Here is a 21943-nt window from a genome sequence, read left to right on the forward strand (position 1 = left end):
CGTTGAGCCACTTCTGGTTTTCTGGTGGTTAGTTGGAGATAGTTTCACGAACTTTCCTGCCTGCCCTAGCTGGATTTGAATTATGATCTTCAGATCTCAGACTCCTGAGCAGCTAAGAAAACAGACATGAGCTACCAGCATCTGGTTAAAAGTATATAGTTTTTGTAGTTTGAACTACATATGTACATTTATGTATGTATGTATATATGTATGCATGCATACATGTATTTATTTATATATGCATGTATTTTCTGTTGGTTGTGGGGCTTGAAATCAAGGCCTGGGCACTCAGGGCCAGTGCCTGAGCTCTTTTGCTCAAGACTAGCACTCTATGTCTTTGAGCCACAGCTCCGATTCTGGTTTTCTGATGGTTAATTGAAGATAAGAGTCTCACTGACTTTTCTGCCCATGCTGGCTTTGAATTGTGATCTTCAGATCTCATCCTCCTAAATAGGTAGGATTATAGACTTGAGCCACCAGCACCTATCTGGTTTCTCTTTTTTTTTTTTTAGTCGGTCCTGGGGCTTGAACTCTGTGCTTGGGCACTGTTCCTGCGTTCTTCAGCTCAAGGCGAGCACTCTACCGTTTGAGCCACAGAGCCACTTCCGGTTTTCTACTGGTTTATTGGAGATAAGAGTCTCACGGACTTTCCGTCTCACGGACTTTCCTGCACGGGCTGGCTTTGAAACATGATCCTCAGATCTCAGCCTCTTGAGTAGCTAGGATTACAGACGTGAGCCACCGGCGCCCAGCTTTTTGTTTTCTCCTTTTAAAAATGAATTTGTAGCCGGGTGCTGGTGCTCATGCCTGTCATCCTAGTTACTCAGGAGGCTGAGGTCTGAGAATCATGGTTCAAAGCCGGCAAAGGAAAGTCCGTGAGACTCTTATCTCCAATAAACCACTAGAAAACTGGAAATGGCACTGTGGCTAAGTGGTGGAGAGCTTGCCTTGAGCTGAAGAGTGCAAGTACAGTGCCCAAGCTCAGAGTTCAAGACCCACAACTGACCAAAAAATAAAAAAATAAAAAAAGAATTTTTGGCTGGGAAGGTGGCTCAGTGGTAGAGTGCTTGCCTCGCATGCATGAGGCCTTGGGTCCGATTCCTCAGCACCACATAAGCAAAAAAGCCAGAAGTGGCCCTGTGGCTCAAGTGGTAGAGGGCTCGCCTTGAGCTGAAGAGCTGAGGGACAGCATCCAGGCCGAGTTCAGGCCCCACGACTGAACCCTCCCAAAAAAAGAATTTTTTTTTTGGGTCTGGTCGTGGGGCCTGAACTCTGGACCTGGGCGTTGTCCCTCAGCTTTTCAGCTCAAGGCTAGCACTCTACCACTTGAGCCACAGCGCCACTTCCAGCTTTTTTCTTATGTGGTGCTAAGGAATCGAACCCAGGGCCTTGAGCATGCAAGGCAAGTGCTCTACCACTGAGCCACCGTCCCAGCCCCCCAAAAAAGAATTTGTTAGATACCTTGGCACTGAGTTCAAGTCCCAGTACCAGCTTACACACTAAAAAGAGTTTATTTTAAGAAGCTTTTAAGACAAGTTTTCAGCTTTGGAATTTGGATTCAAAGGTGGTCTGTCTGGTATGGGGGAAGAATACCACATTGGCATTCATAGGTTTAATGTTGGCACTGGCTCTGTCAACCAGCTGTGAGGCCTTGGACAATTTATCTCTGTTTTCTTACCCATCAGATTAATAAGGATTAATTAGGATTAATGAATAAGGGTTAATAAAGATCCTTCTACCTCTAATGTCTGTATGGTTTGATTTAAGTACCAATTTCTAACTAAGTTCTTTATAGTATTTAACAGTAAACTGAAGGTTTTGTTTTGCTTTTTGGTTCTGGGGTCTGAACTCTGGGCCTTGGGTGTTCTCCCTCAGCTCTTCAGCTCAAGGCTAGCGCTCTACCACTTGAGCCAAAGCACCACTTCTGGCTTTTTCTGCTTAAGTGGTGCTGAGGAATTGAACCCATGGCCTCATGCATTCAAGGCAAGCACTCTACCACTGAGCCACCTTCCCAGCCCTAAATTAAAAGGGTTTTAGCAGTTCAGATGTGAATGACTCCTTTCTCCAAGTGATCTTGCCACCCTGGAGCTCAGGATGTTTTGTAAGGTGTTGGTCCTCTCTCCACAGGTGACACATTGTTACAGGCACTGGATTTACTGCCCCTGCTCACTCAGACAGTGGAGAAGGCAGCTTCCCAGAGCACTCAGGTTCCCACCGTCACTGAAGGGGTCGCTGCAGCCTTGCTGCTCTCAAAGCTTTCTGTGGCTGATTCACAGGCAGGTAAGGGTCCACAGATGCTGAGGATAGTAGATAATAAGGGTCCTTGGACGCAGTGCCTTTGGCATCAGCTCATCAGCTATAGGCTGGGTCATAATGAGAAGGCAGCCAGAGGACTCTGACCAACCTTTGCTCTTTGTGCTCCAGAATGTGCATTTGGAGATGATGCTAAATGGATCTGTGTTTGGTATCAGCACTTTCTGTCTTCATTAAGCATATATTCATAGGATACAAAATGGTATGACAAGTTTGCTTTAGTTCTCAGTTCCCCTCTTTAGACTATGTTACCAGTTTTGTGTCCAGATGTGGTCAATTTGTAATGAAACATGAGGGGGTTAATGTAAGATATACACTGTACTGTATTACATACAATAATACCTTTGAAATGATTACAGATCATTATGACAGAAAGAGCCTTCTCATTCTTTTTTTGTAGTTCTCTAGTCCATATTTTATTAGTTCACCATTACTTAGCTTTCTGTTGCTGTGACAGAGTCCCTGAGAAAATCAGCATAAAGGAGTTTTTATGCTTTTTTTTTTCTGTCGGTCATAGGGCTTGAACTCTGGGCCTGAGCACTGTCCCTCAGCTCTTCAGTTCAAGGCTAGCACTCTACCACTTGAGCCACTTCCGAGTAAAGGAATAAAGGTTATTTTGGCTCATGGTTTCAGAAGCTTCATTTTGTACTTAGTTGTCCCATTACCTTTGAACCTGTACTGAATCAGCACACCGTGTATATGCATACACCCAGGGACCTCACTTGATCTTCTAGGGATTTACTATTTGCTGATAGTGCCATAGGCTGGGGAGCAAGTCTTTAGCACATGGGCCTTTGGGTGACCCTGTGGATCCAACTGTCACAATCTCCTACTCCTTGCATGTGCACATGCCTGACCTTGTTCCTGTGGTGAGAAGTGGAGTTCAGCTCTGCACATATTACTGTGTGTCCCCTGTGAATATGCTGAGGGCAGGCTGCAGTGATACAGAGAGTAGATACAGAGCGGTGAACGTGACCTCACCATCTCATAGCAGGGTGCTTACTCTGTCAAGAAGCAGGAAGATAACAATGTACTTTATTGTAAAATGTAGCACTAGGGCAGTTTGAGGGAGAGTATTAGTATGAGTAATGGGAAAGACTTTATGGGGAAGGAAGCATTTGAACTAGATCCATGAGGACCTAGACAGTCCCAATTGTGGAGTACAGGGAGAGTTGTGGTGCATGAACCTAAAGTTTTGACAGAGTAGGTAAAGAGGAATTTTCGAGGAGAAGCCACTTGTGTGGGCTTCTGCAGGCAGCATGAGTTCATTCTCAAAGGAAGAGCAATGCAACCCTAGGAATGATCCAGCCAGTGAGGCTCCCTTACAAAACCTGTCCCAGCAGCTTCAGCTTATAGACCTCGGTCCTCCATTGTGCACTGTGTCATGGTCTGACCCTTGGTTTCTTGTAGAGGCCAAGTTAGGCAGCTTTTGGCAGCTGGTCGTGGATGAGAAGAAGCAGATTTTCACTTCAGAGAAATTCCTACTCTTGGCTTCCGAGGATGGTGAGTTGCTTGGAACTAAGTTTTGGCCACAAGGAAGGACTTGTTTGTCCCTGACCAGCTGTTCAGCCAGTCACTTCTACAAAAGCCAAAGATCTGACCAGCAGTTAGGCTGTGGTCAGAATGAATTCATTCCTGTGGGAGTGTCGGGATCAAGAAGCTAGGGGAATGTAGGAGAACTGTGGAGTCAGAGCAGTGACACTCTTGGAGCTGTGATACCAGCTGTAATAATAGCTGGTGGGATAATTGGTGCTCTCTTATATTAGAGGTTGCTGAGAAGCACTTGTAGAGTGCGATCGGCTCTACTCCTCCACTAGGAGATATAAACTACCAGTTTCTACCCTAGCAGAAAAGAAATAACTGATCTCCAAACTTATGTGCAAAATTCTAGGTTGCCTTAGAGGAGTCTGCCACTGATTAGTGATTTGAAAATTCTTTTGACTCACAAATCACAACACTCCATTAATGAGCTACAACTGTTAGTCACTCCTGGTTTTTAAGAATTTTGATTAAAAAAAATACATTCAGATAATTCAAAAGTAAAAAGATGTAAGAGTCTACACTAACAATTATGCTCCTGCTTTGATCTGTGGTCACCCAGTTCTCCTGACTATAAACAATTTTACCAGATGCTTTTATATTCTCTCTTCCTTTCTCTTTCTCCTTCTCTTTCTCTCTTTCTCACACACATATGTGTATATATGCACACACATAAGTATTATTTTTTTTGGGTCCGGTCGTGGGGCCTGAACTCTGGGCCTGGGTGCTGTCCCTCAGCTCTTCAGCTCAAGGCTAGCACTCTACCACTTGAGCCACAGCACCACTTCCGGCTTTTTTCTTATGTGGTGCTGAGGAATCAAACCCAGGGCCTCATGCATGCAAGGCAAGCGCTCTACCACTGAGCCACCTTCCCAGCCCTCTATATGTTTTCTAGAGTGGGAAATCTGTCCATATTTTGTGTATGAGGCCCTTAGTTTTGAACTTCATAGTAGATTTTTCAAAAAAAATTTTTATCCTTTTTTTTTTCCCAGAAGGTTCAACTGTGGCTCCCAGGCTGGGTGACTTCCTGGATGCTCCTGCCTTGGACCTCACAAATGCTGAGGTTGCAGGCAGGTACCACTCTATGTGGCTAGTGATTTATTTATTTTTATGTAAAATATAATTTCTTATTATTATTAAGGAATTATACTTAGGGGTCACCATTTCATAAGTCAGGTAATGAGTACATTCCTTTTTGTACAATGTCACTCCTTCCTTTAGTGATTTTTTGTTGTTATGTTGGTCATGGGGTTTAAACTCCTGACTTGGGTTCTGTCCCTGAGCTCTTTTGCTTATGGCTGGCTAGTGCTCTACCACTTTGAGCACAGTGCCACTTCAGGTTTTCTGATAAAAGTTTCATGGGGACTTTTTTGCCCAGGCTGGCTTTGAATCACGATCCTTAGATTTCAGTCTCCTGAGTAGCTAGGATTACAGATGTGAGCCACCAGTGCCTTGCTTAGTAATTATTTTAATTATTAAAATAAGAATATATTTTATTCTGAAATTTATGTGTGAAAAATGAACTGTCACTTCCTATCTATATTTTTGGTTTAATTTAACAGTTTATTCTAGTGAGAAAGACATTTAGCTATTGAAAAATAAAAGCCCAACATTTTCCACTGTTTCTTCTTCTTGCAGCCCTTTGTACTGTGTTGCATTTGACCGAAAGACTTTTTCTTGACCACTCGCATAGACTGACTGGCAACAAAGTTCTGTACGTGAAGGTTGCTTATTTTATCCCTTGGGTTGAACAAGGCAAGCCCTTGCAGGGTGTGGAGGAGTGGGATGTGGTGGGTGGGCTGTGGAAAGCCTTGCTCCCTGGTGCTCCAGTATGATCTGTCCCTATGCTTGCAGGCAGTATTACCGGGCCTTGGTGGCAGTGCTCCTGAGCCGCACCTGGCACGTGCGTAGGCAAGCTCAGCAGACGGTTCGGAAACTGCTGTCCTCTCTCGGGGGCTTTAAGCTTGCCAGTGGCCTCCTGGAGGAGCTGAAGAATGTCCTCACGTCTCACAAGGTGAGGTTGTATGGAGCCTGGACTAGAGCTCTGTTCAGCCAATCCATTGGTTTATATCTTGGGGTTTTAGTTGGGCCACTCCTGGACTGTTCTCATTCAGACCTTAAGGGATACCAGAATCTTCTGCTTTGCCCTTGAGCTCTTGTAACATCTTTCATACAATTCCTCATCATTTTAGAGACCTTTTTAACCCTTTCCATGCCCTTTGACACATGGCTCATCCTTTTCCTCTTTGAATCTTTGTTCTTTTAAAGCATTTTAATAAACTTTAATGTACTTTCTACCAGTCTCCCTTTTGGTTTTTCACAGTACCTTTCAAGTCAGATAGGATTTATGACCCTTATTTTTTCATATGAGCTGAGATGACTTGCACAAGGTCTCCCAGTCAGTATTGGGAGGAATTTGGGAATAGACCATGTTTCACTGCTTTCCTCCATAAGCTAGTGACAGATATGTGGGTATGGGCAGATCTAGTGGACCAGTTGTCCATTTTCTTCCCTGTATAGGCTTTTTACGTGGGAAGTCACACTATCTCGGCGCATCTAACGGCCTGTGGGAGAGCACAGTGTGAATGGGAGATGCATTGTCACTGGTAGGTTTCCTGCATGGGGCTGTAAGCCCTGGGAACTCATACATTGTTTCCATGTAGGTGCTGCCCTTAGAAGCTCTTCTGACTGATGCTGGAGAGATGACCGAGACAGGAAAGGCCTATGTGTCTCCACGAGTCCTGCAGGAGGCTCTGTGTGTCATCTCTGGGATCCCAGGACTTGAGGGTGATGTCACTAGTACGGAACAGCTGGCCCGGGAGATGCTGATCATCTCCCATCACCCATCCTTAGGTCTGTGGCTATCGTGGGTATGGGAGTGGGAGATGCTGTCAGACTTCATTGGGCAGGGTGAGAATAGGCTGGGAAGAAAGCTTCAAGGAGGCCCTTCCCTTGCAGTGGCAGTACAGTCTGGACTCTGGCCAGCACTTCTCACCAAAATGAAGATTGACCCTGAAGCCTTCATCACCAGGCAGTTGGATCAGATCATTCCCAGGATTGCCACACAGAGTCCCCTGAACCAGGTGATGGACACATGAGCTGGTTCAGGCTTCTGGTTGGAGATGGAGGGCACAAAAAGGAGGGGCTATGATAAGCTGTGGGCTTGGATCCTTAGTTGTAAGTGACAGAAATATAAATACATTTAAGCACCAAAGGGAACTTCCTTATTTACCTGTGAAATCAAGGATACGACTAGCTGGGTCTGATGGTGCTAGAGTCAGCTGATGTTGCTGGGATTGTACGGATGGGTGTCTTTTACTCCATCCAGTTCATCATCTCTTGTATCTGCTTTCTACATCCTCAGTCTTTCTCTTACTGATAGAAGGGGCTGCTAGTGTTCTGTGCTCATATCTAGTCTCATCAGCTGCAGCTGGCATGGGTCTCCTCCTCGGTCAGCCTGACTCAAATTCTGTCTTGACCTTTCTTAGTCTGGGTCACGTGCACAACTCTGGAAAGGATCAGGGGGGCTCCACTGGAATCTTGGAGGTTGAGGGTGTAGAACAAGTTTGTGTGTTCTCCTTCTTCCCTCAAATCAGAGTGCTGTTAGCAGACTAAGGCCAAGGCATAAAAACTTGTTTACTACAGAAGGCACAAGCCACAGTTGTCCACTCTGGTGAGCAGTACTCGGAAAGAACAAGGCAGAGATAAGGGGGCCAACTGCCAAGGACATTGAGGTGTTGTGGGACTGAGTTTTGGTGCTGGCTTGGCACAGACTGATTCTGTCTGTATTTATCTGGCAGTCTTCCATGAATGCCATGGGCTCCCTTTCCATCTTGTCCCCGGATCGGGTCCTTCCACAGCTCATCAGTACTATCACTGCCTCTGTGCAGAACCCTGCACTGCGCTTGGTGACTCGGGAGGAGTTTGCCATCATGCAGACTCCTGCCGGGGAGCTGTTTGACAAATCCATCATCCAGAGGTAAGATTCACTGACGGGCATGGTTCCCTTTCCTGCACCAACCCTAATTTTCTTGCCTGTATGATAGAGACAACACCTCTTTTGTAGGGTCATTGTGAAGACCAAACAAGACAACCTGTCCATTGGGCAAATACCTTATTGGTTTTAGGTCCTAAGACCTAAAAAAAATGCCAGTGTACGACTTAGCACCATCCTGGCTAGCTGGACACCAGGCGTGATGGTGTATGCTTAAAATGTTAGCACTTTGGGAGGCTGATAGAAAGATATGATTTCCAGGCTGGCCTGGGCTACATAGAGACCCTATCTACATTGAGACCCTGCCTCAAAAAATGTAAAAAAAAAAAAAAAAGGGAGAGGGGGGGAAAAAAGTAAAAAAGTTAGTTGGAACTGAAGGGTGTATAGCTCAGTGGTAGAGTACTTGGCTAGCATACAAAAGGTCCTGAGTTCAGTGTCTACCACAAAAGGAAAAAAAAAATTAAAGCTAACAGTGGTTTCATGGCTAGAGGGAGGCTGAAGAGCTTGGTGGTTTCTTTCCGGCTAGCTAATCACTTGTATTTTAGTGCTCAGCAGGACAGCATAAAAAAGGCCAACATGAAACGAGAGAACAAAGCTTATTCCTTCAAGGAGCAGATCATTGAGCTGGAGCTGAAGGAGGTGAGTCCACAGAGGCATCTAATAGGGCTGCTGAGCTTGGTGGCCCTGAGATCACCAAGGCTCTGCTACACAAAGCCTTCCCCATGAGACCCAGGGCACATGCCACTGCTCTCTGATCACACTCTCTTGACCCTTCCTCTGCCCCCACTCAAGGCAAACCAGTTTCTCACTTAAGTGCTGTTGCTCAGTTTCATGCCCGTCTCCCTTCTTGAAGACTAGGCCCCATTGGACTCAACCTTGGAGGCTAGATTGTACTTCTCTTCGATATCTCAGTCTATACAAGCCCTTCTCAGAGCAGCTTCCTTATACCCACCTATCTCTCTTTCAAGTACCACACATTGGTTTACTAGTTGTACAAGGGGGAGGAGGGCTTTATTGTAACATTTACACACACATTCATACAATGTTATGAATGTGTCAACCTTATTCCTTCTCACGATCCCCTATCACATTTCCCTCTTTCCAACAGTTCCACCAGTTTTTTGTTTTTGTTTCTTTTTTTTTTTTTTTAATTTTTTTGGGGTCCAGTCGTGGAGCCTGAACTCTGGGCCTGGGCGCTGTCCCTCAGCTCTTCAGCTCAAGGCTAGCGCTCTACCACTTGAGCCACAGCGCCACTTCCGGCTTTTTTCTTTTTTCTTATGTGGTGCTGAGGAATTGAACCCAGGGCCTCAGGCATGCAAGGCAAGCGCTCTACCACTGAGCCACCTGCCCAGCCCCCTTTTGTTTCTATTTTTAAGATTTTTTTTTTTTTTTTTTTTTTTTTTTTTTGTCGGTTGTGGGGCTTGAACTCTGGGCCTGGGCGCTGTCCCTCAGCTCTTCAGCTCAAGGCGAGCGCTCTACCACTTGAGCTACAGCGCCACTTCCGGTTTTCTGGTGGTTTATTGGAGATAGGAGTCTCACGGTCTCTCCTGCCCAGGCTGGCTTTGAACCGCGATCCTCAGATCTCAGCCTCCTGAGTTGCTAGGATTACAGGCGTGAGCCACCAGCGCCCGGCTATTTTTAAGATTTTATTGTCAAGGTGATATAGAGAGGGGTTACGGTTATATAAGTGAGGTACCAGTTTTCATTGTTGTGTTTCATACATGTGAACACACTGCTTCAGTTATCTTCATCTCATACTCATTCCTTGTGACTATTCTGATGCTCTGCTATCTTGTTTGTATTTGCTCACTTGTTTCTTGTTTACCTTCACCCATTAAAATGCTAGTGCCCTGAGAGAAAGGACTTTTAATGGTTCCCCTGCAATCCTCCTTTCCCCTTCCCATCTAGAATAGTGTGTGGCATGATGATGTAGGTGTTCAATTAAGGGTGAGTGATGCCTGCCTTATGGTCTTCAGCCACCTGAGCAGGTTTTTCCCAGTGTTGGAGAGTGAGAGTGATTCTTGCCTTATGGTCTCCAGCGCCTGAGCAGGTTTTTCTCAATGTTGGAGAACTTTTGTAGAGAACATCTGGGCATGGGCTGGGAAGGTGGCTCAGTGGTAGAGCACTTGCCTTGCATGCCTGAGGCCCTGGGTTCGATTCCTCAGCACCACATAAGCAAAAAGAAAAAAGCTGGAAGTGGCGCTGTGGCTCAAGTGGTAGAGCGCTCGCCTTGAGCTGAAGAGCTGAAGGACAGCGCCCAGGCCCAGAGTTCAGGCCCCACGACTGGACCCAAAAAAAAAAAAAAGAGAGAAAACATCTGGGCAGGAGGGCAGGGACGGGAGAGGGAAAGGCTGTTCTGAATATAAAGCCATGTGGCCACCACAATACCCATTAGAGATAATTGAGAGCTCTTTTATTTCTCTAATGTATTTCTCTTCTTGCCTTTGTTAGCAGAAAGTACAGTTAAAATTTGCTTCTTGCTGGACACAGTTATAATCCCAGTTACTTGGAAGGGAAGTGGAAAGAAGGAAGCCAGGCCAGCTCTGAGCAAAAATTCAAGAACCCATTAAAAAAAAAAAGAAACAACAAAACCTAAGCTGGGTGCTGGTAGCTCACACCTGTAATCCTTGCTACTCAGGAGGTTGAAATTAGATCATGATTCAAAACCAGCCTGGGCAGGAAAGTCCATGAGACTTTTTTTTTTTTGCCAGTAATGTAATGGGGCTTGAACTTGGCCTGGGCACTGTCCCTGAGCTGCTTTTGCTGAAGACTAGCACTCTACCACTTGAGCCACAGTACCACATCTGGCCTTTTCTGTTTAGTACTGAGGAACAGAACCCAGGGCTTCATGCATGCTAGGCAAGCATTCTACTACTAAGCCACATTCCCAGTCCCTCCATGAAACTTTTATCTCCAGTTAACCAGCAAAAGGCCTGAAAGTCAGGGTGTGGCCTAAGTAGTAGAATGTCAGCCTTGAGTAAAAAAGCTAAGGGAGATGCCAGGTGCCAGTGGCTCATGCCTATAATCCTAGCTACTCAGGCTGAGATCTGAGAATTGTGGTTCAAAGAAAGTCCATGAGACTTTTATCTCAAATTAACTACCAAAAAGACAAAAATGGTACATGGCTCAAAGTGATAAAGCACTAGCCTTGAGCAAAAAAGCTCACTGAGGGCTGGGAAGGTGGCTCAGTGTTAAAAGTGTTTGCCTTGCATGCATGAGGCCCTGGGTTCGGTTCCTCAGCACCACGTAAGCAGAAAAAGCCAAAGTGGTGATGTGACTCAAGTGGTGGAGCGCTAGCCTTGAGCTGAAGAGCTATGGGTCAGCGCTCAGGCCCAGGCCCAGGCCCAGAGTTCAGGCCCAGGACTGACCAAAAAAAAAAAGCTCACTGACAGTTCCTAGGCCCTGTATTTAAATGCTAGTACTGGTGCGAGCACATGTGCACTTGTATGCATACACGTACGTGTTCGTGCATGTGCGCACGCGCGCACGCGTGCGTACACACACACACACACACACACACACATTCACGTACACAAACACAAAGTAAAAGAGGCTGAGTATGTGGTTCATGGAGTAGGTTGTTGGCCTAGCAAACTTGAGGCCCTCATTCTAAACCCTATTACTGCCAAAAAGATTGGCCAAATTTGTTTTTATTTTGCTTTTTTACTTTTGTCTCTGTACTGTACTCATCCAGTGGCCATGGACTTTATAGTCATGGTGGGAAGCCACATGGGTGGGTTTGTGGACCCCAGGCCCAGACTTAGAGCTGGTGGTATTCTCTGTGGAAGCAAGCTTGCCTTCCTCCGGTAGAGAGGCAGGTCTGTTCCCTGGAGGTAGAATTGGTTTGCTAACTCTGATCCTTCAGGAGATAAAGAAGAAGAAAGGCATAAAAGAGGAGGTGCAGCTGACCAGCAAACAGAAGGAAATGCTGCAGGCCCAGCTGGACAAGGAGGCACAGATCCGGAGACGACTACAAGAGGTAAGTGTGACCACTGCATGCCCTTGGTTGAAAGTACTCAGTGACTTAGTCCCATTTCTTGCTGTCGTAGAGTGGGGCCCTGTTGACCTGCCCTCTGGTTGACTCTGCTTACAGCTGGATGGGGAGCTGGAGGTGGCATTAGGACTGCTAGACACCATCCTGATCAAGAACCCGTCTGGCTTGACCCAGTACATCCCTGTTTTGATCGACTCCTTCTTACCCTTGCTGAAATCTCCTTTGGCTGCTCCCAGGATCAAGAGCCCCTTCCTGTCTTTGGCAGCTTGTGTTATGCCTCGTAGGCTCAAGGCTTTGGGTTAGTCTTTATTCACTGACTGTGGGGATGGCCCAGGGTAGTATGGGAGTTCAGCTGGGATGCCCCTAAGTGCTTGTGGAGAGGCCTATGGTAATCTAAGCTGCTGAATTTTGTTTCTACGTGGAAGCAGCCTGTGAAACCTCCAACTGGATGTGCTCAGGAGTGACATGTGTCTCCTCTCCATTTTGCATCCTCTCTGCCTTCACTCTGAGGAACAGGTTTTAGATGCTATTTGGCATCTTATCTTTCTTTAGCAAAAATTTTTTTTTTTTAAGGTGCCAGGGATCAATCCCAGGGCCTTATACATGCTAGGCAAGCAGCCTGCCAACTAAGCCATACCCCCAGCCCTCTAGCAAATTTAAAACTAGGAAATTAGAAATTCAATGGTATTGAGGATGATTTGCTGCAATGTGGCCAGTCATTGCTGCCCAGAGCTCCTGAGCAGCCATGCATTAGGTATACGAGTACAATCCCAGCATTCAGGGGGCTGAGGCAGGAGGATTGTGAGTGCCACATCAGCCCGGGCTACATAAAAAACAAAAACGTCCTCACAAGGATAGCTTCTGCCCATCTCCTTACCCTTGGACCATATCACAAAGATAAAGCGAGAGATTAGATTGAAGAAAGGGATTATATTCAGAGGATAGGTGCCTCTGCCCTGGACCCCTTATTTGTGTCAGGGCCAGATTCTGCACCTTGTGTGGGTCACTCCTTCTCGGGTCTCTTTCCACAGGCATTTTGGTGAGCCATGTGACACTGCGCCTGCTAAAGCCAGAGTGTGCTCTGGATAAGTCCTGGTGCCAGGAGGATCTGTCAGTGGCTGTGAAGAGAGCGGTGACTCTGCTGCACACTCACACAATCACCAGCAGGGTGGGCAAGGGCGAGCCAGGTAAGAGACCGGATGGGGCCAGGGACACAGGATCGAGTGGCTGGTATGCAGAGTGCTAGAGGATTACGTGTTGCCTAGACTTCCTGAGTCTACAGCCTTGGGCAGGCAAGTCTTCTTTCCTGGCCTTGGTCTGAAAAATGAGGATTGGACTAGGGAGGTCATTTGAGTCCAGTCCTGGTATTCTGTGAGTCACTGTGACTCTATTCTATCCGTTTTTCTGTCAAGTCCCACATTCTGGAAGTGGGCCATGTTGTGGGTAAAAGTAGGATCAGCTTTAGCTTTGGACTGCCAGCCATCATCCCTGTGTAGTAACGGATGCTTCCAGTGTCAGAAGGGCCTCCAGTTTTCCTCTCCTCTTCCCTGCAGCTACATGGGCAGCTGTGGTCCAGGTCCAGCCCACTCCAAGATCCTGTGTCCCACTTGGTATTACAGATGCTGCACCCCTGTCTGCACCAGCCTTCTCCTTGGTCTTCCCATTGCTGAAGATGGTGCTTACTGAAATGCCCCACCACAGCGAGGAGGAGGAGGAGCAGATGGCCCAGATTCTCCAGATCCTCACTGTTCATGCTCAGCTGAGGACTTCCCCTGACACCCCTCCTGGCCGTGTGGACGAGGTTGGCATGAAGCTCTGTTATTCCTTGGTTTGAGGGGACTTCAGGAAGGCAGGTGCTCATGACACTTTAAAACCCATAAACAGTTCTGGTGGGGAAATAGAAGAGGTGTTTATACCTACGGTAGCAGCCCACATAGTGTGGTGAGTGCCTTAATGCAAAAATGAGTCATGCTGCTTTTACATGACTAGCTATGCCAGGTTTCCATCTCTTTCAGTGTGTACCACCTGATTTATTGATTTTACCAGTTATATAAGAGTCTACACTGTGCATACACTGTGTGTGTGTGTGTGTGTGTGTGTGTGTGTGTGTGTGTGTGTGTGTGTGTGTGTGTGTGTGTGTGTGTGTGTGTGTGTGTGTGTGTGTGTGTGTGTGTGTGTGTGTGTGTGTGTGTGTGTGTGTGTTCATGGGACCTGAACTCTGGGCCTGGGTGCTGTCCTTCAGCTCAAGTGTAGCACTCTGCCACTTGAACCACAGCGCCCTTCCAACTTTTTCTGCTTATGTAGTGCTGAGGAATGGAACCCAGGGCCTCATACATGCAAGGCAAGCACTCTACCACTGAGCCACCTTCCCAGCCCCAAGTCTGAGACTCTTATCTCCAATTAACCACCAGAAAGCCAGAAATGACGCTATGGTTCAAAGTGGTAGAGTGCTCACCTTGAGCTGAAGAGTTCAGGACAGCACCCAGGCCCAGAGTTTAAGCCCCCATGACCAACAAAATAAAATAAATACAAATAAAAATTAAAAAAAAATTTTTTTTGTTGGTACTGGAGCTTGAACTCTGGGCCTGAGTGCTGTCCCTAAGCTCTTCAGCTCAAGGCTAGTGCTCTACCACTTGAGCCACAGTACCACTTCCAGCTTTTTCTACTTATGTGGTGCTGAGGAATTGAACCCAAGGCATGCCAGCGCTGGGAAGTTGGTTCAGTGGTAGAGTACTTGCCTAGCATACATGAGGCCCTGGGTTTGATTCCTGGGTTTGATTCCTTAGTAGCACATAAGCAGAAAAAGCTTATAGTGACGCTGTGGCTCAAGTGGTAGAGTGAGCTGAAGAGTGGTAGCCTTGAGCTGAAGAGCTGTGGGACAGCGCCCAGGTCCAGAGTTCAAGCTTCACGACCGACAAAAAAATTAAAAATATATATGTAAAGCTAAGTATTCATGTTTGTGGCCCAACTATATTTCTAGTCTGAATTTCCAGTAAGCTTCAGTATTTAAATTCATGAGGATCATGGTTGGCTGGTGTGCCTGTAGACTTGGTTGTAGGCCGTATGGGGTTTTAGACCATGGAATGTTTCATTTTTCTGTAGATGAGAGCTTGCTATTTGACTGGCCCCAGGCATGGGTACAGCCCTTCTCCACAGACTCACCCCAGCCTGTTTGCTTTTCTCTCCCAGAATGGTCCTGAGTTGCTGCCTCGTGTGGCCATGCTGCGTCTGCTGACCTGGGTGATTGGGACAGGCTCGCCCCGACTGCAGGTGATGTGTTCTCCAATCTCCTACTTCTCTGATTGTTTTAGATCCTGACTGCAGGTCCTGGCATGAGTGATTATGTCCTAGTTCTCTCAAAAGAGATCATCTCTCACTTTTGGACCTAGCAATAGGGCTGTTTTTGAGAAACAGCCAACTGTTCTCAGCTGTGAGGCGTCTTGCATGGGTGCTGCCATTTTGTGTGGTGTGGTACTGGTCTTAGCCCTAATAGGGGTTCTGAGTCCTTTGTGGACCCCTGATTGATTGAACTGGACAAGTGGGTTAATGTCATCCACAGGTTCTTGCTGCAGATACACTGAGCACGCTGTGTGCCAGCAGCAGTGGTGAGGACGGCTGCGCCTTCGCAGAGCAGGAGGAGGTGGATGTGCTACTCTGTGCCTTGCAGTCCCCTTGTGCCAGCGTGCGGGAGACTGCGCTCCGGGTGTGTCCCCACTCCCTCCCGGGGCCATTGTGGTGTTCCTTGTCACTGTGCAAGTATTTGAACTGCATGATGAGAATTTGAGAGAATGCCCCTCACCATGATGACAGATCCTAGGGGCAAGGAGAAAAGGTCATAGGGTGGTTTGGGCTCTTCTAAGAACTGGAAAACCAAACATGTTCTGGGGAGGTGGTATCACTAATTCATTTATTTATTTATGTTTTGCCAGTCCTGGGGCTCGAACTTAGGGCTTGGGCGCTGTCTCTGTGTCTCTTTGTGCTCAAGACTAGTGCGCCAGGACTTGAGCCACCACACCACTTCCAGCTTTTTCTGTGTAGTTTATTAGAGATTAGATAAGAGATAAGATAGAGGGGCTGGGAAGGTGGCTCAGTGGTAGAGCTCTTGCCTTACATGCCTGAGGCCCTGGGTTCGATTCCTCAGCACCACATGAGCAAAAAGAAAAAAGCCAAAAGCCGGAAATGGCGTTGTGGATCAAGTGGTGGAACGCTAGCCTTGCATGCCTGAGGCCCTGGGTTCGATTCCTCAGTACCACATGAGCAAAAAGAAAAAAGCTGGAAATGGCGCTGTGGCTCAAGTGGTAGAGTGCTAGCCTTGAGCTGAAGAGCTGAGGGACAGCGCCCAGGCCCAGAGTTCAGGCCCCGCGACCAGACCCCCCCCTCCCCCCCAAAAAAAAAAAAAAAAGAGATAAGTCTCAGAAAGTTTTCTGCTGGGCTGGCTTTGAACTACATCCTCAGATCTAAGCCTCCTGAGTAGTTAGGATTATAGGCTTGAGCCACTGGTGCCTATCCCTGAGCTCTTTTTGTTCAAGGCTATCAGTCTACCACTTTGAGCCACAGCACCACTTCTGGTTTTCTCGTGGTTAGTTGGAGATAAGAGTCTCAAGACTTTCTTGCTTGGGCTGGCTTTGAACCGTAATCTTCAGATCTCAGCCTCCTGAATAGCTAGGATTATAGGTGTGTGTCACCAGCACCCAGCTTCTATTTTTATTTATTTTTTGACTAGGCTGGCCTCAAACCATGATCCTGTAGATCTCTGCTTTCCTAGTAGCAAGGATTACAGGCATACATTACCACATCCAGCCCTGTGTTGTTTGCTTATAGTTCAATTATTATTATTTTTTTTTTGGGTCCGGTCGTGGGGCCTGAACTCTGGGCCTGGGTGCTGTCCCTCAGCTCTTCAGCTCAAGGCTAGCGATCTACCACTTGAGCCACAGCGCCACTTCCGGCTTTTTTTTTTCTTTTTGCTTATGTGGTGCTGAGGAATCGAACCCAGGGCCTCATGCGTGCAAGGCAAGCGCTCTACCACTGAGCCACCTTCCCAGCCCCCTATAGTTCAATTATTAACCATTATAATGGAAAATATTCTACCATCACATCAGTTCACAGAAGAACTGTTATCATCATTATTGGCATCAAGGACTGACCCTAGAGCCCTGTACATGCTAAGCATGTGCTTTGTGTGGTATCCTCACCTCTTGAGAAAAGCTGTTTGCACCAATTCTGAGCATGCTCCGAGTTAAGCCAATACCCAACACTTCCTGGACCAGGGCTGCTATGGGACTGGGTGTAGTAGTAGGGATAAATTCTTACCTATGCTGTTGAATGCAGGAGACATGTCTTATTGAACACCTGAAATGTGGCTGGTAAAACTGATGGTTTATTTATTTAATTTTTTCTTATTTTTAATTAGCACATAGTAATTTTACCAAGTTGTTTCATTGTGATGATATTTGTATGCATACATAGATTGTACTTTGATCAAATTCAGCCTTAGATTTACCTTTAAATAGTCACGTGCAGATAATGGTTGCATTTGAACAGCAGAGGCTAGGGACAGTTTGGAGACTTCTGAGAATGAGCTTCATGGTCTAATCACTCCTTGACCTAGGGGCTGATGGAGCTCCAGCTGGTGTTACCAACACCTGATAGTGATGAGAAGAATGGCCTGAGCCTTCTGCGGAGGCTCTGGGTGGTCAAGTTTGACAAGGAGGAGGAGGTCCAGAAGCTGGCCGAGAGGTAAGAGATAGTGGGAGGCTGCTTTCTCCTGCCTCATCCTCTTTCCCTTAGGCTAGCCTCCAGTGAGAGAAGGGCCAGGGCTGCTGAGACGGGTATCTGTAGTTACATATCTGACTAGTCCCACCTTTGGTCCACCACAGGCTCTGGTTGACCATGGGCCTCGATCTGCAGCCAGATCTCTGCTCCCTGCTGATTGATGATGTGATCTATCACGAGGCAGCTGTGCGGCAGGCTGGGGCTGAAGCCCTCTCTCAGGCCGTGGCTCGGTACCAGTGGCAGGCAGCAGAAGTCATGGGCAGGCTCATGGAGATCTATCAGGAGAAGCTCTATGTGAGTGACTGGAGCAGCAGCTGTGATGTTGGGTTGGACTCTGCTTGGCCCCTGATGACTCCAGATAGGAGTCTTGGTGCTCAAAGTTGGTCAGGGGGCCTATGGCTGGTTTTCTGCCTCAGTCTGGTATCTGGGCTATTCATCTGTCACCTGGATAAGACAAGCATTGCAGGGCATTTATCTTCTTGTCTGTTACAGAGGCCACCCCCAGTACTGGATGCTTTGGGTCGAGTAATTTCAGAATCTCCTCCGGATCAGTGGGAAGCCAGGTACACCCTCTGTTCCCATCCTTGTCCAGGGATGGGCATCCCAAATGGAAGGAAAGATGGCATCCTGAGTCAAGAGAGACCTGTTTCAATGCTGGCTCCTCAGGTGCAACGCTGTGCCCTTGAGCACGGCCCTCCTTTTCTCCAGGCCTATGTTTTCTTCATCTGTGTGCAGCACAGGATACCTACCTCATAAGGTGTTGGAACTCACCCGTTAACAATGTGTGAAGTGCTCTGTTAGCGTTAGTTTTCTTCCCCTTAATTCCACAGGTACTTGCTAGAGGATGAGGTGGGTCTGAGAGCATGTGTGACTGTAGAAGACCCTTACTTCCCACAGAGAGGGCTTCATAGCTGACCTATACCTTCCTCTGTGGCTTTGTGTATGTGGAATGGAGAATGGACCTGTTTTCTTTTTCTTTCTTTCTTTTTTTTTTTTTTTTTCTTGGTCGGACATGGGCTTGAACTCTGGGCCTGGACGCTGTCCCTCAGCTCTTCAGCTCAAGGCTAGTGCTCTACCACTTGAGCCACAGCACTACTTCTGGTTTTCTGGTGGCTTACTGGAGATAAGAGTTTCACGGACTTTCCTGCTCAGGTTGGCTTTGAACTGCTATCCTCAGATCTCAGCCTCCTGTGTGTGTGTCACTAGGATTACAGATGTGAGCCACCAGTGTCCGGCTAACCTGTTTCTTTTTCATTCCAGACCATCTTCTGGGGAAAAAGCACATAGTTTCTTTGCACTGGGAGCCTTATTTTTCTGTAGCTGAAAAGAATAGCACCACATTACCTCTGTGGTATGTTCCCGTCTGGGAGCATCCACATCTGTTTGTGTCACCTTTCTCCTTTTATAACCTGGAGATAGAGGGGTAGGCAAGGTACTCACATGCATGGAAAAGGCAGAATGGGTCCCTTCCCTAAGGGTACCTATAGGAGATAAACTCAGGGTAAGTGGCTGGTCTTCATGTGATAAGTGAATCATTTCAGAGCAGTGGGCAAGTGCTGGGTGCTTCATTTTCCTGCCAAGTAGTATTGATGTTTTTGTGCTCCCTGCCTTGTGTTCTGACACAGTTCTATTGGCATGGAACACTGGCTGGCCTTTGCTCACAAGCTTGCACTTCTTTTCAGGTGTGGTCTGGCTTTGGCCCTCAATAAGCTCTCGCAGTATTTGGACAGCTCTCAGGTGAAGCCACTCTTTCAGTTTTTTGTCCCTGATGCTCTCAACGATCGAAATCCAGATGTCCGGAAGTGCATGTTAGATGCAGCCCTTGCAACACTCAATGCCCATGGGAAGGTGAGCTGTGTTCTGCTAGCTGGAAAGATAGGGCAGAGTAGAGGATCCTGAGGTGTTGAGTGCCACAAATCACAGTAAGACACTAACCCCTCGTGGAAGGTTAGATTTGTGTTTCTGTTGAATCAACAAGTCTGAAAGAGCTGTGTAGCTCATAGGGCTGAGATCTGAGGATCATGTGGTTTAAAGCCAGTCTGGGAAGAAAAGTCTGTGAGACTCTTGTCTCTAGTTAACCAGAAAAAAGCCAGAAGTGGGGCTGTGGCTCAAATGGTAAAGCTCTTGCCTTGAGAAAAGAAAGCTCAGGGACAGCACTCAAGCCCTGAGTTTAAACCTCAAGACTGGCACAAAAAAAAAAAAAAAGGAAAGAATTGACGAAGAGGTTGTTAAATTCCTAGATGTCCACTGTAGTTCTGCTGGAAAACTGGGAAAGCTGTGGGTATCACCGGTTGGCTGCCTGTCAGGACATCTGTCCCAGGGCCAGACTTGACTTCCATTGTCTTCATGGCAGCCTGTGGTGTGATCTGTGATTCTGATGGGCTGGGCTGGGCTTTCCAGGAGAACGTCAACTCGCTGCTGCCAGTGTTTGAGGAGTTTCTGAAGGATGCTCCCAATGATGCCAGCTATGACGCCGTGCGGCAGAGTGTGGTAGTCCTCATGGGTTCTTTGGCCAAGCACCTGGACAAGAGCGACCCCAAAGTGAAGCCTATTGTTGCCAAGCTCATCGCCGCCCTCTCCACCCCTTCCCAGCAGGTACCTGCTTTCCGGCTACCATGAGCCTGCAGAGAAACTGTGGGATGCTAGGGGCCTAGCAGGTCCTTCAGGGAGAGCCTGGGTTATAATGGAGTATACTTCTGGGGACAATTGTCTTGTTTTTGTTGTTGTTGTTGTTGTTGTGGGGCTTGAACTCTGGGCTTGAGCGCTGTCCCTGCGCCCTTCAGCTCAAGGCGAGCGCTCTACCGCTTGAGCCACAGTGCCACTTCTGGTTTTCTAGTGGTTTATTGGAGATAAAAGTCTCACGGACTTTCCTGCCCGGGCTGGCTTTGAATCGTGATCCTCAGATCTCAGCCTCCTGAGTAGCTAGGATTACAGGTGTGAGTCACCGGCACCTGGCTGTCTTCTTGTTTTAAGAGCTGAAGATGTGTCTTATATTTCTACTCATTTACTAGCAGGTGTTAGTGTGTGTGTGTGTGTGTGTGTGTGTGTGTGTGTGTGTGTGTGTGTGTGTCAGAGAGAGACAGACTAACTGGAGTTTGAACTCATGGTCTTGTGCTTCCTAGGCTGTGCTGAGGCACACCTCCAGAGTGTGTGTGTGTGTGTGTGTGTGTGTGTGTGTGTGTGTCTGTGTGTGTGTGTCTGTGTGTGTCTGTCTGTCTGTCTGTGTGTGTCTGTGTGTGTGTCAGAGAGAGACAGAGAGTAACTGGAGTTTGAACTCATGGTCTTGTGCTTCCTAGGCTGTGCTGAGGCACACCTCCAGCTCTGTTTTTCATTGTTTTTAAAAGTAAGATCTCGATTACCATGGGAATGACATGCTTGAATCACAGTCTGCTTATGTTTAGGCTTCTTGTCATTTCTGGGATTTCTTTCTATAGAACCAGAGTCTCCAGACTTCAGCCATGGCTGCCCTATAACAAGATTCTCCTAATCCTAACCTTCCACATAGCTCAGTCACAGACACGTGCTGCTGTTATCAGCAATGGATGGAGAAAAGGATCCTGTGAACTTTTCTGCCAGTGCTGGCCTCTAACCTTGGTTCTCCTAGTTTCAGCCTTTCAAGTAACTAGGATTATAAGTATGAGCCACCAGCACCTAACTCTTAATGCTATCTCTTAAGCCACAATGCAGAGGAAGTTTCTTGTTTTTTGTTTTGTTTTGTTTTTGTCAGTCATGGTGCTTGAACTCTGGGCCTGGGCACTGTCCCTCGGCTCTTCAGCTCAAGGCAAGTGCTCTACCACTTGAGCCACAGCACCACTTTCAGTTTTCTGGTGGTTGATTGGAGATAAGAGTCTCACAGACTTTTCCTGCTTGGGCTGGCTTTGAACTGCGATCCTTAGATCTCAGCCTCTTGAGTAGTTAGGCTTACAGGCGTGAGCCATCAGTGCCCAGTTCGTTTCTTGTTTTTTGAAGAATACATATTTATGTACAATTTCAATGATTTGCACTTTGGAATCCCCTCCCCAGAGTTGTCTCATTAAGTTCACAGTTGAAAACAAGTTTCTAAAGTTGTGATCAAATAGGAGGTTAGAAAACCTGTCCTGCTAAAAGACCCCACCCTTGCAAAAGATGGTAGCATACTGCTCTGCTTCCTGAGCTGAGATAGGAGGGTAGGACTGAATGTCTTTGTTTTTCAGAAACTTTGTTTCTGATCTATGAGGCCTAGCCAGTCTCCCTGTGACTTTGAGAAGTTTGGAGACAGCCTATTTTTAATTTTTTTATTTTTATTGTTATAAAGGTGATGTACAGAGAGGGCTTACAGTTATGTAAATCAG

The 21943-nt window shown here is 47.0% G+C and overlaps 1 protein-coding gene across 1 annotated transcript in view; it reads left to right on the plus strand.

The window, feature by feature from the left end:
• Gcn1 (GCN1 activator of EIF2AK4) overlaps window positions 1-21943 on the plus strand; it is a 64351-nt gene that overhangs the window by 17530 nt on the left and 24878 nt on the right. The window contains exons 15-33 of the mRNA XM_042669656.1: window positions 2128-2280; window positions 3724-3816; window positions 5491-5566; window positions 5707-5866; window positions 6516-6705; window positions 6811-6935; window positions 7653-7831; window positions 8392-8485; window positions 11712-11825; window positions 11940-12138; window positions 12872-13027; window positions 13460-13641; window positions 15030-15110; window positions 15400-15543; window positions 17449-17576; window positions 17717-17906; window positions 18105-18175; window positions 19295-19460; window positions 20013-20207. Of these exons, the coding sequence (XP_042525590.1) occupies window positions 2128-2280; window positions 3724-3816; window positions 5491-5566; window positions 5707-5866; window positions 6516-6705; window positions 6811-6935; window positions 7653-7831; window positions 8392-8485; window positions 11712-11825; window positions 11940-12138; window positions 12872-13027; window positions 13460-13641; window positions 15030-15110; window positions 15400-15543; window positions 17449-17576; window positions 17717-17906; window positions 18105-18175; window positions 19295-19460; window positions 20013-20207 (2696 nt within the window). The remainder of the gene's footprint in view (window positions 1-2127; window positions 2281-3723; window positions 3817-5490; window positions 5567-5706; window positions 5867-6515; window positions 6706-6810; window positions 6936-7652; window positions 7832-8391; window positions 8486-11711; window positions 11826-11939; window positions 12139-12871; window positions 13028-13459; window positions 13642-15029; window positions 15111-15399; window positions 15544-17448; window positions 17577-17716; window positions 17907-18104; window positions 18176-19294; window positions 19461-20012; window positions 20208-21943) is intronic.

This window comes from Dipodomys spectabilis, unplaced genomic scaffold (genome assembly GCF_019054845.1).
Source record: "Dipodomys spectabilis isolate Male_0828 unplaced genomic scaffold, ASM1905484v1 ptg000499l, whole genome shotgun sequence".
NCBI classification, from domain to species: domain Eukaryota; kingdom Metazoa; phylum Chordata; class Mammalia; order Rodentia; family Heteromyidae; genus Dipodomys; species Dipodomys spectabilis.